Source organism: Petromyzon marinus, chromosome 56 (assembly GCF_048934315.1).
Source record: "Petromyzon marinus isolate PM22_M1 ecotype Great Lakes invasive population chromosome 56, UKy_Petmar_22M1.pri1.0, whole genome shotgun sequence".
Lineage (NCBI taxonomy): Eukaryota > Metazoa > Chordata > Hyperoartia > Petromyzontiformes > Petromyzontidae > Petromyzon > Petromyzon marinus.
In genome coordinates this window covers 3733059-3751195 of record NC_133722.1, presented here as the reverse complement: position 1 = coordinate 3751195, position 18137 = coordinate 3733059, and the positions used below count along the sequence as shown (strand labels likewise).

General features: G+C 53.8%; 1 protein-coding gene across 1 annotated transcript; it reads right to left on the bottom strand.

Annotated features, from left to right (window-relative positions):
• Positions 1-324: 324 nt before the first annotated feature.
• Positions 325-15865, bottom strand: LOC116954689 (peptidyl-prolyl cis-trans isomerase G-like). The gene is made up of 15 exons (XM_076052420.1): positions 15748-15865; positions 15329-15419; positions 14518-14619; positions 13823-13897; positions 12379-12486; positions 12234-12278; positions 11506-11593; positions 10649-10678; positions 10362-10501; positions 8560-8764; positions 6680-6856; positions 3422-3518; positions 2696-2880; positions 1607-2039; positions 325-480 (listed from the first exon to the last, which is right to left on the bottom strand). Exons 3-15 carry the CDS (start codon positions 14573-14575, stop codon positions 325-327), a joined length of 1797 nt encoding a protein of 598 aa, XP_075908535.1. The 5' UTR covers positions 14576-14619; positions 15329-15419; positions 15748-15865.
• Positions 15866-18137: the final 2272 nt, after the last annotated feature.

The window sequence follows — 18137 nt, the reverse complement described above, 5'->3', positions numbered from 1 at the left end:
CCCCCCCTCCCCCCCCTACAACAACCTCGCTCAACACGGGACACAGCGTGAACTCACGCCGACGGCGACGTTGACGGTGCATTTTGTTGTTTTGCCGGCCGCTTGGTATCTCCAGGCCTTTGTCAGCAACCGCTTACCATTCTTTTTATTTATTTCCACTGCCCAGCTCCTCACCGGCTTCACCCTCCACCTCCTCCACCTCCACCCCCCCACGCAGGGCGCTCTCGGAGGCCTCCTCACCCCCACCTCCTCCTCCTCGCCTCCTCCTCCTCACCCCTGCCTCCTCCTCGCCTCCGCCTCCTCACCCCTGCCTCCTCCTCCTCCTCACCCCTGCCTCTCCTCCCCCTTCCCGTCAGGGGCAGCGTCGCCCTCCGTTCCGGCCCCGTCTCGGCCGTGCGCTCGCCCCTCGCCCGCCTTGCCCTCGGTGCTCGCCCCCCTCCTGCGCTGCTGCTCCCTTCCGTCGCCCCCCTCCTGTCCTCGCTACCGCCCCCCCGCCCGTCCCGCTCCACGCGGTCCGCCCTCTGTTCTCCCCGCTGTCCTCTTGCAGCGTCTTCCCGGTCCTCGGACCTGCTCCTGCCTCGTCCCGGTCTCTCCCTGTGCTCCTTGTCCCGTCCCCTGCCCTCTCCCTTCCGCTCTCCCCTCCCCTCTTCCACCTCTCCCTTGCCCTCTCCCTTGCCCTCTCCCCTGCCCTCTCCCCTCCCCTCTCCCTTGCCCTCTCCCTTCTCTCCCCTCCCCTCTCCCTTCTCTCCCTTGCCCTCTCCCCTCCCCTCTCCCTTGCCCTCTCCCTTGCCCTCTCCTTTCTCTCCCTTGCCCTCTCCCTTCTCTCCCTTGCCCTCTCCTTTCTCTCCCTTGCCCTCTCCCTTCTCTCCCTTGCCCTCTCCCCTCCCCTCTCCCTTGCCCTCTCCCTTCTCTCCCTTGCCCTCTCCCCTCCCCTCTCCCTTGCCCTCTCCCTTGCCCTCTCCTTTCTCTCCCTTGCCCTCTCCCTTCTCTCCCTTGCCCTCTCCTTTCTCTCCCTTGCCCTCTCCCTTCTCTCCCTTGCCCTCTCCCCTCCCCTCTCCCTTGCCCTCTCCCTTCTCTCCCCTGCCCTCTCCCCTCCCCTCTCCCTTGCCCTCTCCCTTGCCCTCTCCTTGCCCTCTCCTTTCTCTCCCTTGCCCTCTCCCTTCTCTCCCTTGCCCTCTCCCTTGCCCTCTCCCTTCTCTCCCCTCCCCTCTCGCTTCTCCCCCCTCCCCTCTCGCCTCTCTCCTCTGCCCTCTCCCTTCTCAACTTTCCCCTCTCCCTTCTCTCCCTTGCCCTCTCCCTTCCCCTCTCCCTTGCCCTCTCCCTTCTCTCCCCTCCCCTCTCGCTTCTCCCCCCTGCCCTCTCCCCTGCCCTCTCTCCTCCTCTCCTCGTGACGCGACTTCTTCTCCCCCCTGCCCTCCCCCCTGGCCTCCCCCCTGCCCTCCCCCCTGCCCTCCCCCCTGCCCTCCCCCCTGCCCTCCCCCCTGCCCTCCCCCCTGCCCTCCCCCCTGCCCTCCCCCCTGCCCTCCCCCCTGCCCTCCCCCCTGCCCTCCCCCGCGTGGTCGCGCTGTGCCCCCTCCGCCCTCTCCCTCCTCTTCCCGTCCCTCACCTCCTCCCCCCCTCCTCCTCCCCCCCTCCTCCCCCCCCCGCTCCTCCCCTTTCCCCTTCCCACTCTCGCGTTCCTCGACCTCTTCTCGCCCCTCGCCTCCTCGTGATTCCCCCCCACGTCACCTCGGCTCTCTCCCCTCCTGCTCCCCCTCCTTTCTCCTCCTCTTTTACGCTCCTCCTTCTCCTCGTCCCTGCCGCCCCCCCGGCTGCCTCCCTTGTCCTCCGAGCGGTGGCGGCCGTCCCGCCTGCCGCCGCTCCTCCTCCTCCTCCTCCTCTCCGGCTCCTCGTCGCCCGCCGGTTTCTTCCGGTCCTCCTCCTCCTCCTCCCGGCCGCCGCCGCCGTCGTCGTCGTCGCCGTGCCTCCTCCTCCTCCTCTTCCTGCGCTCAACGTCCTCCTCGTCGTTGCGGTTCTCCTTGTGCCTCTCCTTGCCCCTGCTGATGGCGCCGGACAGCAAGGACGAGAGTGAGGCGCCGCGACGTGGGGAGCGAGCGGCCAGGCCAGTCCGAAATGGGTTAGCCTGCGGCGCACGCCACACACGGGGTTGAGTCGCTCGTCCGCTTTCTCTCGACGACGACTCGGGAGGGGGGATGAGGAGGAGGGGAGGAGGGAGGGAGGAGGAGGGGGCGGAGGAGGGGGGAAGGAGGGAGGAGGAGGGAGGGAGGAGGAGGAGCCACCAACAGGCAGGAAAGGCAGCAGCAGCCAACCAGCCGCTAAGGAGCCGGCAGCAAAATTCCACCCCAAGCTCTGCAGTCCTCTATATACGTGCTACAGGGCCAATTAACACGTGTCTATACGTATGGGGGGGGAAGTCGGAGCACCCGGAAAGCAAACCACAAATGTGCGACGGAGCAACTCTCTACCCCATAGGTGACGGGTGAGGTGGAGAGGTTAGGCCTGCACTTTGCTGCGCGTCCGCTGCCTCCGCACCTCCACAATGCTGGACCGCAGGCGGACCACGTGCAGCGGCGAGGCCTTCACCACCGCCGGCGTCATGAAGCAGGCCGAACGATCATCCCCGTCTCGCTCGCCCGCTCGCCCGCCCGCCAACGACAATACCCGAGGTGGCCCGACGGGCGAAGCCGGCTCTTACGTCTCGAGCGCGCTGCCGGCGCTCCACCGCTCCGTCTTCCCCGGCTCCCGGTTGCCCTGAAGCTGCCAGCTGTGGCGCCGGCGTTGCAGCTCGGCGCGCCAGTGCGGCGGCGTGTCGCTGCGCCTGCCCCCGCGGGAGCCGCGCTCGCGCGAGCGGGAGCGCGAGCGCGAGGGCGTGCGGTAGCGCTGCGGAACGAGGACGAGGAGGAGGAGGAGGAGGGGTGCGTCAGCGGCGACGTCGCGAGGCGCGGACACGGGCGGGAGGGCCCGGCGGTGGCCGGTCGTCCGGGCCTCGTGCTGCCCAAACATCTGACCTCGATGTCGAGATTTGCACGGCAGCGGCGTTTTATCCGAGGCGCTTTACAGCGATTGTAACACCGTCACATGTTATGCATCTAAGCTGAAAAGTAATTTCTTTAGAACTGCTTTGTGCGTTTGCATGTATGTAGGCTGAACTTCTTTCGCAGTGTATGCAGCCAACCATGCTAATCGGAACCCGGTCGACTCACAATTCAGTCCATGCGAGTCTGTGGCTCTCTGTGCGAGTCTACGCGTCTCTGTGCGAGCCTGCGGTGACCGGGCCGAGACAATAAACTCACGACAGGACCCGAGAACCCCGGTTTAATCACGGGCAGCGGCATCTAAAACGCGGAATGGAAGCCGGCGTCCGAGCGGTGGCATGTCGGCGTCTCCAAGCCTCACAAGGCTAGGATGCAGTACTACCCACCATGGGTCCGCGTCCCTTGATCTTGCGACCTGATCGCGTGTACTTGGGCCGGTTCCACTGACGTGGATACTCAGCGCCAGAGTTTGTCATGGTGCTGCTGGACACACACACACAGTGCACAGACACACACAGTGCACAGACACAGACAGTGCACAGACACACACACACACAGTGCACAGACACACACGCACAGTGCAAAGACACACAGTGCACAGACACACACACACACAGTGCAGACACACACACACAGTGCACAGACACAGACACACACAGTGCACAGACACACACACACAGTGCACAGAGACACACACAGTGCACAGACACACACACAGTGCACAGACAAACACACACAGTGCACGCACGTGCACAGAAACACACACACAGTGCAGACACAGAGCAACAAAACAGATCGCACATGCACACGGAAAACAAATTAGGATGTGGTCAAACAATTGTTTACCCACCCTTCCACGTGACTATAAACTATGTTTATCTTACCATGTATGGTCGACTGAGCTATGTGGCTCTTTTTCAGAAGCAACCTGGCTATCACAAATGATAGCTCAAAGGGGTGGGCTTATTATCACGTGGACATTTCTATCAGCCAAATACTCTTAAAAATATTTAAACGTAGAGGGCAAAACCGGAGGACACCGGAAAAAATCCACGCGACCACGGGGAGAGAGAGAGAGACGCAAACTCCAAATATACAGCAGGTGTCAAGGGTCGCGATCGAACCCACGACTTCCTGCATACCACGCAAGGTAATTACAGTGAGGAAAAAAAGTATTTGATCCCCTGCTGATGTTGTACGTTTGCCCACTGACAAAGAAATGATCAGTCTATGATTTTAATGGTAGGTTTATTTGAACAGTGAGAGACAGAATAACAACAACAAAATTAAAAAAAACGCATGCCAAAAATGTTATAAATTGATTTGCATTTTAATGAGGAAAATAAGTATTTGACCCCTCTACAAAACATGACTTAGTACTTGGTGGCAAAACCCTTGTTGGCAATCACAGAGGTCAGACGTTTCATGTAGTTGGCCACCAGGGATTTTGTCCCACTCCTCTTTGCAGATCTTCTCCAAGTCATTAAGGTTTCGAGGCTGATGTTTGACAACTCGAACCTTCAGCTCCCTCCACAGATTTTCTATGGGATTACGGTCTGGAGACTGGCTAGGCCACTCCAGGACCTTAATGTGACTCTTCTTGAGCCACTCCTTTGTTGCCTTGGCCGTGTGTTTTGGGTCATTGTCATGCGGGAATACCCATCCACGACCCATTTTCAATGCCCTGGCTGAGGGAAGGAGGTTCTCACCCAAGATTTGATGGTACATGGCCCCGTCCAACGTCCCTTTGATGCAGTGAAGTTGTCCTGCCCCCTTAGCAGAAAACACCCCCAAAGCATAATGTTTCCACCTCCATGTTTGACGGTGGGGATGGTGTTCTTGGGGTCATAGGCAGCATTCCTCCTCCTCCAAACACGGCGAGTTGAGTTGATGCCAAAGAGCTACATTTTGGTCTCATCTGACCACAACACTTTCACCCAGTTGTCCTCTGAATCATCTGAAGTTTGCCGATGTTCATTGGCAAACTTCAGATGGGCATGTATATGTGCTTTCTTGAGCAGGGGGACCTTGCGGGCGCTGCAGGATTTCAGTCCTTCACGGCGTAGTGTGTTACCAATTGTTTTCTTGGTGACTATGGTCCCAGCTGCCTTGAGATCATTGACAAGGTCCTCCCGTGTAGTTCTGGGCTGATTCCTCACCGTTCTCATGATCATTGCAACTCCACGAGGTGAGACGTTGCATGGAGCCCCAGGCCGAGGGAGATTGACAGTTCTTTTGTGTTTCTTCCATTTGCGAATAATCGCACCAACTGTTGTCACCTTCTCACCAAGCTGCTTGGCAATGGTCTTGTAGCCCATATCAGCCTTGTGTAGGCCTACAATCTTGTCCCTGACATCCTTGGAGAGCTCTTTGGTCTTGGCCATGGTGGAGAGTTTGGAATCTGATTGATTGATTGCTTCTGTGGACAGGTGCCTTTTACACAGGTAACAAGCTGAGATTAGGAGCACTCCCTTTAAGAGAAATCTTTCTGATTGAGAGGGGGTCAAATACTTATTTCCCTCATTAAAATGCAAATCAATTAATAAAATTTTTGACATGCGTTTTTCTGGATTCTTTTGTTGTTATTCTGTCTCTCACTGTTCAAATAAACCTACCATTAAAATTATAGACTGATAATTTATTTGTCAGTGGGCAAACGTAAAAAATCAGCAGGGGATCAAATACTTTTTTCCCTCACTGTAACATCTCCTAGCCACGGTGATGCTGATGAGAGAGAGACACCGCAAACTCCAAATATACAGCAGGCATCAGGATCGGGATCGAACCCACGACCTCCTGTATACCAGGCGAGGTAGTTAACATCTCCTAGCCACGGTGATGATGAGAGAGAGACACGCAAACTCCAAATATACAGCAGGCGTCAGGGTCGGGATCGAACCCACGACCTCCTGTATACCAGGCGAGGTAGTTAACATCTCCTGGCCACCGTGACACCCCGAGGGAGCTACAGAGGCTCCCCCCTCTAGAGGGCGTTAGGGTTCACTCCTTCCACGTTGGGCAGACGTCTTGGTTGGAAGGGGTGGCCGTACCCACACTTTACCCCACCCACTGACACTCCTGGGTGGACAGAGGCGGCGGCGGTGGGGGGGGGGGGAGGGATCTAAGAAACTCGGCCCCATCGTTACAACCGCCGCGCCGGGAGATGGAATCGAACCGGCGACTCTATGGGTGGCATCACGGCGATACCACAACACCACGGCAGCCTCGTACGTTTTTCCAAGTCGAGGGGGGTGGGCGGGGGGCACCAGAGATCGCTGAGCGTTTCCCCGGTACAGAAATCCGTGAAGGTTCACTCTATCGAACCTCCGTCCAGTGGACGACGGCCGGCTCCCCCTTGCCCCTTGTCATGACGACGTCGCGCGGAATGTCTTTCCGCGACAACCTCAAGAGGTGAACGTCGTGAGAATTTTACTGTTTTATTTTATTATTTTATTCTCATTCTACGTGACTTTACCGAAAGAACCAAAGAAGATGAACCTCAAGAGTGGCGGACGGCTACAGGGTGGGGGAAGGGGGGGGGGGGCGGGGGGCGAGACCACCAGGGGGCAGCCAGGGCGGCACTAACGGTCATCCCGGGGGGTGACGGCGGAGGGGGGGGGGGGGGCCGGGCCCCCCACGCTTACCTCTGCTCGTCCGTCCGCTGGGGGCTCCGCCGCATGAGGAAGCTGTTGGACGGCCCCGTGGGGATCTCGTCAGGCCGCACCGAGGACACCGCTCCATCGTTCTCAATGTCGTGGCGCTCGGGGGCGCTCACCTCCGCCGCCGCCGCCGCCTCCTTGGCTGCCACTTCTGGCTCGCTCCTGTGGTGGTGGCAGAGCTCAGTAAGCAATGGCGGCAGGGTGGCGACACTGTGTAAGTCCTTAGACTCGCGCACAGAGGCCCTTAGTACATCAACTCATACAGAGACTCACACAGAGACCTATAGTCCATAGACTCACACACAGAGACCTATAGTCCATAGACTCACACACAGAGACCTATAGTCCATAGACTCACACAGAGACCTATAGTCCATAGACTCACACAGAGACCCATAGTCCATAGACTCACACACAGAGACCTATAGTCCATAGACTCACACAGAGACCTATAGTCCATAGACTCACACAGAGACCTATAGTCCATAGACTCACACAGAGACCCATAGACCATAGACTCACACAGAGACCTATAGTCCATAGACTCACACAGAGACCTATAGTCCATAGACTCACACAGAGACCTATAGTCCATAGACTCACACAGAGACCCATAGACCATAGACTCACACAGAGACCTATAGTCCATAGACTCGCACACAGAGACCCATAGTCCTTAGACTCGCACACAGAGACCTATAGTCCATAGACTCACACACAGAGACCTATAGTCCATAGACTCACACACAGAGACCTATAGTCCTTAGACTCACACAGCGACCTATAGTCCATAGACACGCACACAGAGACCTATAGTCCATAGACTCACACAGAGACCCATAGTCCATAGACTCACACACAGAGACCCATAGTCCATAGACTCACACAGAGACCTATAGTCCATAGACTCACACAGAGACCTATAGTCCATAGACTCACACAGAGACCTATAGTCCTTAGACTAGCACACAGAGACCTATAGTCCATAGACTCACACAGAGACCTATAGTCCATAGACTCACACACAGAGACCTATAGTCCTTAGACTCATACACAGAGACCTATAGTCCATAGACTCACAGAGACCTATAGTCCATAGACTCCCACACAGAGACCTATAGTCCATAGACTCACACAGAGACCTATAGTCCTTAGACTAGCACACAGAGACCTATAGTCCATAGACTCACACACAGAGACCCAGAGTCCATAGACTCACACACAGAGACCTATAGTCCATAGACTCACACAGAGACCTATAGTCCATAGACTCACAGAGACCTATAGTCCATAGACTCCCACACAGAGACCTATAGTCCATAGACTCACACAGAGACCTATAGTCCTTAGACTAGCACACAGAGACCTATAGTCCATAGACTCACACACAGAGACCTATAGTCCATAGACTCACACACAGAGACCTATAGCCCATAGACTCACACAGAGACCTATAGTCCATAGACTCACACACAGAGACCTATAGTCCATAGACTCACACACAGAGACCTGTAGTCCATAGACTCACACATAGAGGCCCAGAGTCCATAGACTCACACACAGAGACCCAGAGTCCATAGACTCACACACAGAGACCTATAGTCCATAGACTCACACACAGAGACCTATAGCCCATAGACTCACACAGAGACCTATAGTCCATAGACTCACACACAGAGACCTATAGTCCATAGACTCACACACAGAGACCTGTAGTCCATAGACTCACACACAGAGACCCAGAGTCCATAGACTCACACACAGAGACCTATAGTCCATAGACTCACACACAGAGTCCCATAGTCCTTAGACTCTTAGCGATGCCCTACAATGCCGGCCAGTGCCTTGCACATCCGCGTCCTTACGTCTTCTCGCGTTTCCCCTCCTTTCTGCCCTTGGCAGATTTGTGTTTCTTGGTCTTCCGCTTTCTCTTCCTCTTTGTGGCCTCCTCGTCGCTGTCGCTGCTCGAGTCCGAAGAGGAGGAGGTCTCGCTGGAGCTGCTGGACGAGCTCTCGGACGAGGAGGGCGACTCCTCGCCGCTGCCCGCCGCTGTAACCCTCTTCTTTTTCTCTGTGTTAAAAGGAATTTAAAAACATTGAACAAAAAAGGACAAGAACAAACCTTGCACACGCATGGACGCCGTGGTCACGCTCCCCCGATGCTAAACTAAACTATTTTTTTATTTCACCAGGTAGGGCCCCCCCCACTGAACTACACAGCTCTTTTTCAGAAGCGACCTGGCTATCACAAATGATAGCTCAACGAAGTGGCTAACCACGTGGAAATTTATACTGCAGCCAAATGCTCTGAACGCGTGATGTCGATTCCAAATGTGGAGGGAAAAACCGGAGGACCCGGGGAAAATTGCACGCGATCACGGGGCGATTGAGAGACACGCAAACTCCAAATATACAGCAGCAGGCGTCAGGGTCGGAATGGAACCCACGACTTCCTGCATACAAGGCGAGGTAACTAACATCTCGCCACCGTGTGGCGCCCCACGAGCGTTAGATCCGTCGGTTAACGACGTCGCGTTTCGGGCGGCTATGAGACGAGACGACGCCACCCCCTCCGACCATTAAACCACTGTGGCAGCACCTAAGGGCATTCTTGCAAATGAGGCTCTATCCCGGTATCCTGAGTTCTCAGCCGGTTCAACAAAATCCATTTGAAATCAGGATATGAACCTTATGGCAGTACCCCGGGGTACCATAGTACGCCGACTCTCGCATAACGTCCGTGATGCAGTCATTCTTAGTCTGTTGATGGTCGGCGATGCGTCAATCGACTCATCTCGACGAGCTGTACACGATGCAGTACGGTGCGTACGAGCGTCCAGGTCCTCGCTGCGTTTCGACATCGCGGAGTGTGGCACTGATTTCGGACTGATTGGTACCCCAGTCGCGGAGTGAAGTACCTCCCTGGAAAAAATAGTGTCCCTGAAATAAAATACTTAATTGCCTCGGCCATTTTTGTATTATTTGGTACCCCGTGGTACCACCATGAGGATCATATAATGGGAGGGAAATGACAACAACAATGAAATGCGATGCTGCGAGTTGTGCGTGCGTGGGGAGCGGAGGCGCAGTGGTTAGAGCACCGGGCCACAAACCCGGCAACACTCGAGAGCACGATTACCACTTGCAACCAACGTTGGCAATGAATATCTAATCCGCCTTGGCCTCAATGGAGTACCTGGGTGCGGTGTGTAAACATCACAGCCGTGGAGACAAAGTTGGCCGGGCGTGGTGCTGGCCACCCACCGCCCCATTCGTGTGCCGTGCCGGCCTTCAAAGGTGCTCGTGAACAGCACTCTTCCCAACAGTCTGTTAGAGCTACAGGGTGGATCTTTTGTTTGCATGTTCTCCCCGTGGTCGCGTGGATTTTTCTCCCGTGTCCTCCGGTTTCTCCCTCCACATTTAGAATCAACATGTGCTTTCGAGGTTTTGGCTGCTATAAATTTCCACGTGATGATGAGCTACTTCTCCTTGAGCTATAATTTGTGGCCAGGTCGCTTCTGAAAAAGAGCTCAAACGCTCAGCGGAGCCTTACCTGGTAAAATAAAAAGTTGAGCTCATAGTTTTAGTTTAATTTAGTTCTACGTGTGTTGCGCAACCCCTCGCCCCAAACAGTCCGCGTAGGCCTACACGGGGCCCCTTTGTCTTACTCTTAGACTTGAGGACGAGCTCGCCACAGTTCACGATGCGGACGTCGGCATACGGGCGACTGTTGGGGTCGGTCTTCTGGCTCTCGATTTCCCGCACGGTCGCCTGCCCGGCCACCACCTTGCCGAACACCACATGCACCCTGCGAGCAGCCATCGCACAGAAAGGTTCGGCGGTTACGGAGAATGACCGGGTCGGCAGGGAGGAGCGGCGGGACAAGGGGAGTTGAGATGGGGAGGGCTCGGTAGGTATGAGAGTGCGCGGAGTGGGAGTGAAACGGGAGACTCACCCATCCAGATGCTGCGTAGGCCGCGTGGTGCTGGCGAAAAAAAAAAAACACAAACCAACGGGTCAATCGTCGTTCTCATGCATCATGAAGAGGTAAAGGTGCGGCCCTGCAATTGCCCGCTCACGCCACTGCTAATAGAAGTCCTAGAAAGCTAGAAAGCCCCCTTCCCCACACCGCCAGCCGCTTATTTTTGACCCACTGTGAGTCTGCGAGGTTGTGTATGTTGGACACCCCCCCCCCCCCCACGTGTCGTGCCTGCCTTCATAGGTGCTCGCTCAGCTCATAGCACGGGGGGGGGGGGGGGGTCTATGAATGTCTGTTAATGTGAGAGCATGAGTGTGCAGGAGTGCGCGTGGGTGTTAGTGGGGAGAGGTGGTACAGCGGTTAGCGCACTGCGCTAACGAATCCGGTTACCCGACTTCGATTCTCACTCGCAGCTAACATCGGTGGCAGCGAATATCTGAACTGGTCTCCGTAACCGCCCCTTACGTCAACACAGCCTTAAATGAGCACCTGGTGTAAATGCATCAGCAATGGGGAGACAAAGGCGGCCGCGAGTGGTGCATGGCCACACCACGTCCCCTTATAGGTACGCCGTTCCGGCCTTCCGTCGCTCGATAATAGCGCTTGCCGCAACAGCGCGTTCAACAGGCAACCTCTGTCAGTTTAACACGTAGTAGTAGTAGTAGGCTTTCGCGAACAATATTATCCATAATAAAAGGTTATTTATTTAGATCAGGTTTAACAACAAATTTGTGTTTACGCGCTCTAACCGAACGAACAAAAAAAACACGGTCATAATGGACCTACTACGTGTTCGTGCACGTCAGTGAACGTGGGCCGCGGGAAGAACTCACATGAAGAACTGCGAGCCGTTGGTGTCTTTCCCACGGTTCGCCATCGACAGGAGGAAGTCCTCATCATGCTTCACCGCAAAGCTCTCGTCTGCCGACGGCCACGTTGTGCGACACAATGCCGCTCGTTATTTTAAAACAATCGCGCTTTAAAAAAAAATCGAACAATCCAACTCTGAATGATCCAGGGTGATGGGTGGGGCCGAGCGGTGGCCCGGATGACCAAGCACAAACACGCGCAGGACACGCAGAAGCGGGCAGAATGTGAAACGCAAACACTCTTACACCGGCGGTTCACCGATGTTGATTGGGGCAAGGCCAACGACTCAACTGGTGAGATGCCGAATGTCGAACGCGGTGCCGAGTTTGTCTTGTCATGAATCAATGCTGCTTGACATGATGCACTTTCGGAAGGCCGTGGCGTGCGGCTGATGGCTTGTGTAAGAAAAAGTTTTTTGTATCTGGAGGGAGATATGTGAAGTGAGACGTACTGTCTGCTTATTTATGTTGAAGTGCCGGGTGACAGAAGCGTAAGCAGAGGCTCGGCGGCACAGGCAGCAGGAGACGTCAGTTTTTATTGCCTCTTAAAAGTTCACTCGCTTGACTTGACTGTGGTCAGCGGGGGCCGAGTCACCGACCCGCGACGAGTGAGGAGCAGCTCATAAACAAACCGTCGCGCGCACTGAATTTTCAACAAAGAACGCAACCGTCAATTTTTAAACGAAACTCACCGTTGAAAAATCCTCCGTAGATCGACTCGCCGCCCTTGCCATTTCCTAAACACACACACACATAAACATCGATTAGAATCCCGCAAAACTACAAACTCGACTTCACAGCTCTTGTCTTGTGCCAAAGGCATCGGGAGGTCCTCACCTTCACTGAAGTCACCGCCCTGGATCATGAATTCCTTGACTATGCGATGAAACGGAGTTCCCTTGTAATGCAGAGGTTTCAGTGTTGTTTTGCCCACACCTCGTTCTCCTGCAAGAAAGACAAAGATCCCCCCCCACCACGTATGGCCTTTAACAAACTGTTCGGGCAAGTGCTGTTAGCGAGCACCTATTTGGGTGGGCATGGCACGCGTGGGGGACGCCCGGCCACTGTTGTCTCCCCATGCTGATGTTTTATACACACCGTATCATGTACTCATTTAAGGCCGAGTCTACCTAGGGGAATCCCAGGACCGGTGCATATATTCGTCACCAATGTTAGCTGTGTGCGACAATGGGCATACACCTTGCACAGCAGGTTTCTCAAGGCTATAGGGTTACAGAGGGTAGTGCAGCAAAATTAATTGCTGTACTGTACTTCTACGCCTTCACCCACCAACCAGCATGGCTTGTTGATTAGGGTTTTGTTGTTGTTGTGCATTCACTGGTGACTCAACTGAGACCATCAACTCACTGCACTTGACAAGCCGGTTTATTTTAAACTCAGCCTACGCGAGTATATGGGTCTCGTTGCAAATCTCTGGGTCTCTGAGAGTCGCTGGTGACCGGGCTGGGACCCTCAGCTCACTACTAGACTTGAGAACCAGGTTTAATCACAACTTAGTCTACGTGAATCTATGGGTCTCTATGCGACACTTTGGGTCTCTTTGTCACACATGGCCGCACTAGGATATGTACCCAGAATACTCAGCTGTGCCGGGTCAACGTTCCCAGTCACCCCGGCCACTGCGACGTTTGGGCATCTAACACGCGGATATTAAACATCCCAACATGGCGACGTGCCATCAAACGTCACCCCACCACGGCTCGCGCGACACAGGAGAGGCCCTCATCCAGCAGTGGATAAAAAACTATTGTTTAAAATATGTAACAATCTATAACACATATTCTTGGGTTTTTTTTGTTCTTCTTTGGTTCTTTCGGTAAAGTCACGTAGAATGAATGTCCTACCAGACAGTCTCGTCCCTTCACCTGATGAAGGCCGCTTGTGTTGTGGCCGAAACGTCGTGAGAATATTATTGTGTTATTTTATTTTATCAATTTATTATTTTATTCTCATTCTACGTGACTTTACCGAAAGAACCAAAGAAGATGAATCCTTGCAGTCACGAAAGCTTTAAATCGAAATATTCTTGGCTCTTTCGGTAAAGTCACGTTGAAGGGAAACAATAAAATAATAAAATATATAACAATATTTTATTGTTTCCCTTCAACGTGACTTTACCGAAAGAACCAAGAATATGAATCACTGCAGTCGCGAAAGCTTTAAATAAAAATGTATAACACGCGCACATTTAGTGTGTAACATCTGCATGCGCGTGCACGCAGAGGTTGACGGGTGCCGCTGATCGTCTCTCCCGGCTCACCTGTGCAAAGGCAGCGGAAGTTTTCGCAGGTTTTTGGGCAAACGTCGGAAAACAGCTCCATGACGATCCTGCCAGCTGCGCACGGGGAGGAGAGAGTTTCACAGTCACTTAACAACTCGTCCGCGCACGGACACCCGTCCATTGGTGTACACGTGGCCGCTACACCGCGGGAAGGGGGAGTAGGCTCACGGAGATAATGCACGGGTTGAAGAAACAGGAACGGGAAAGAGGAGAAAGGGAAATTGGAGGCAAATTAAGGAAAGATAACGGAAGAAATGAGCAAATGGGTCAGGTGAGGTGAGGAAGAGGCTACATCATATGGGTCTCGACGCTGCTGCAAGGAGGAGCGGAGTCTGTTTTCACAGGGGGCGGGGAGATGGGCAGGGTTCAGAGTGGACGTGGCCACTCGGAAGTCACGTGGTTTACAGGAAGCTTGAGCTGATGTAGACAGCGAGATCGGGATTGAGAGATGAGAGGGGAGAGATTTCAGAGTGGGCCTGGCCACACGCAAGTCACGTCAAGCTACAGGAGGCGGAAGCTAGATGCAGACGTCTGATCCAACGAATCAACCTCCACAGGACGCCATACAAAGACTAAGAAGGTCGCTCGGTGCTTATTCCGTTCGAATAGAAGCGGTGTTGTATCTCTCACGGGTAAGTGAAACGTGCCGACTTACGCGTTGTTACATTCATTACCTGGAATGTTGTTTATGGCAATGTCGAAGAAGCATCTTGGTCTGTTTTTAACTCCCATGGCGGTGAACGCAGCAGCCCCTAAGTCTTCGCGCTAAACACACACTACCACACAAACCGGAAGAGAAAAAATGCACATTACTCCACTATAAGTGTGAAAATGTTCGTATGCGGTTTCGGGGGGTAGTGTGGAGCGGTGATAGCACGGCATTTGCATTGCCAACACACCCGCATAATTAATTAACCGTGGCGGCCGCCGCTTCGAACCGCGAACCTCTACAACAAAACGCTCGGCCACGGCGCGGTAACCACCGCGGCGGCCAGGGCAAGAACATCGCAGCCGCGCGGCTCACTCGGCTGCCGGGGCCTGCTGCTGCTGCTGCCGGGGCCTGCTGCTGCTGCAGCTGCTGCGGCTGCTGCCGGGGCCTGCTGCTGCTGCGGCTGCCGGGGCCTGCTGCTGCAGCTGCTGCCAGGGCCTGCTGCTGCTGCTGCCGCTGCCGGGGCCTGCTGCTGCTGCGGCTGCTGCTGCCGGGGCCTGCTGCTGCTGCTGCTGCGGGTCCTGCTGCCAGGGCCTGCTGCTGCTGCCGGGGCCTGCTGCTGCTGCTGCGGCTGCTGCCGGGGCCTGCTGCGGCTGCTGCTGCAGCTGTATCGCGCAGTGAGCGAGGGAAAGTCACTTAGGCAGCTGCGCGGCTTCGGTCCGCGCTTATCGACGTCGTCTCTCTTCCACTCGCTCTCCCGACCCACGAAACAAAAACACCACCACCACCACCACCCTCCCCCCCAGCCAGAGGCAAGCTCGTTCGGTGCTCTATACCTGACCCGACGGTGGTGTCGGGAACTCAAATCGACGGGGGCGACGCGGCCGAGTCGGCGGCGAAGTGGCGAGGTAGAGATCTCGTCGGGCGCTGTGAAGAAACTCGGCGGTGCAGCAGGTCGGAGGCCGATGATGGAGGGAGGGAGAGAGGGAGGAGGGGTGGTGAAGAGGGGGGAGCACGCGATCGAGCAATGCGCGTCGAGAGTTGAACGCGTCTCGATGCTCCGTTCGGTCCGGCCGCGATCAATGAATTCCAATAGAGTCTCACCAAGTCCACCTCCGACCCCTCACTCGCCGCCGTAAAGACTTTCTCGACAGAATTATCCCGCCGTAGACTTAGGCCGGGCTCAATAAGAGCGCCCGCGATAATCCCCGCGAAGCCGGCCGAGGGGAGAGTGGCGGAGGCGAGCCGATGGCACCTGGGTGAGGCGCACTGTCCGCAGCGACGACGTCCACGCGAGGCCCCGCTGTACAGTGCGCGCTGCACACGCCGTGACCCCGGAAACGGACCGAGCTCTTCCGGTCACGAGCGGGAGGGAGTGGAGGAGGGGGCCGTGGGGGGGGGTAGTGGGGGAGGGGAGCAGTGGGGGAGAGGAGGGGGCAGTGGGGGAGAGGAGGGGGAAGTGGGGGAGGGGGCAGTGGGGGAGGGGGCAGTGGGGGAGAGGAGGGGGCAGTGGGGGAGGGGGTAGTGGAGCAGGGGGAGGGGGAAGGGGAGGAGGCAGTGGAGGAGGGGGCAGTGGAGGAGGGGGCAGTGGAGGAGGGGGCAGTGGGGGAGGGGGAAGTGGGGGAGGGGGCAGTGGGGGAGGGGGCAGTGGGGGAGAGGAGGGGGCAGCGGGGGGGGGGGGCAGTGTAGGAGGGGGAGGGAAGTGGAGGAGGAGTTAGGGGGGGGGACAGTCACGTGGGCTTGGAGGCAAGGGCACGTGACGGCAAGAATAAATCCGATGAGCTGTGAAGCTCTTTTTTTCACAGGCGTCCGAGTAAGGGCACGGGTTCAGAGCGTTATAACGACAATAAACAATACAACAACAAAAACACACGACGAGAGGTGCAAAGTAGAGGAGAGGAAAGCGAAGCGCTTAAAAACAACAACACGCAAAATCACTAAACGTGTATGGTCGCGCCTAAGGCGGCGTCCTTCGAAGAGATGGGATTCGTACATTGACGTTGTACTACACGGTACTGGCACAGGTGGTGGGATGGCGCTAATATCATTGTAAATTTATTCATATAAATATTAATATGAATACGAATAAGCCTTCGCACCTGGTTGGCTCGCAGGTGAAGACATCATATTTATCCCTCTATAAGACATCATATTATCCCTCTATAAGACATCATATTTATCCCTCTATAAGACATCATATTTATCCCTCAATAAGACATCATATTTATCCCTCAATAAGACATCATATTTATCCCTCAATAAGACATCATATTTATCCCTCAATAAGACATCATATTTATCCCTCTATAAGACATCATATTTATCCCTCTATAAGACATCATATTTATCCCTCTATAAGACATCATATTTATCCCTCTATAAGACATCATATTTATCCCTCTATAAGACATCATATTTATCCCTCTATAAGACATCATATTTATCCCTCTATAAGACATCATATTTATCCCTCTATAAGACATCATATTTATCTCTCAATAAGACATCATATTTATCCCTCTATAAGACATCATATTTATCCCTCAATAAGACATCACATTTATCCCTCAATAAGACATCATATTTATCCCTCTATAAGACATCATATTTAACCCTCTATAAGACATCATATTTATCCCTCTGTATGTGGTTCACACCAGGGAGGCAGAGACTTCTTAGAGGCAACACGTTTATTTCAGTTCAGTTTCAGTTTATTTTGGTATAGCCCTGTGAGCCATTCGGCTCTTGAATCGGGTGCAACCACAACAAACAAAAACACGAACAAGAAAAGCATCTTAAAGTGACTATGTGACTGTGCAAACAGAAAATCCATGGAAAAACAACCAGCAAAAATATTCCTGAAAAAAGCACCGTACACCAACGCTGTGTGCAAAAAATCCCAGTGGGATGCAAGTCAAACAACAACCACAAAAACTTAGATTGAGGCCATCAGTCTAACTCCGTACTACAACAAAACAAACATGTCCAAACCAAAAAACTTTTCCAAATCACCAAAAAATAAAGCCATAAATGCAACGTAACAGTGATCACAGTGACTGTGACCGAATTTTTACAATAAACTACATAAATAACATGTAACACCAAACCCTAGAGCCATCGCTGGCTGCATGAGTTACTCCACAACAACAGAAGCATCGGTCGGAGTGTCAAATTTTTCAATGCACCTTTAAGATCAGCACACTAAATCAAAATACAGATAATACTTTGCAGCGTCATCCGGAGCGAAACATTTTATTTTATTTAACGCCAATGCATAGCAGTGGCAGCTAGGGGTGTACAACTCCTCTAGAGCATATTCTTAGTTTTTTCGGTAAAGTCACGTTGAAGAGAAACAACAAAATATATATAAAACAATAAAAAAATTCTCACGACGTTTCGACCATAACTCAAACGGTCATCATCAGGTGTGTCGGTTTGCATAAATTTATTTAGAAAACGGCATATTTATTTATTTATTTATATAAAAAAATAACGTTTGCGTCACGCGCAACGATTGGCAGTTTGCCCAGGACTAGTCCATCTATTTTTTGAAAAGAGGAGGGGGGAGACGAAATTTGTTTTTATGTATGCTGTCTGAAAGCCACTGTAAGCGTGAACAATCAATCAAGAACTGAAATGATTTAT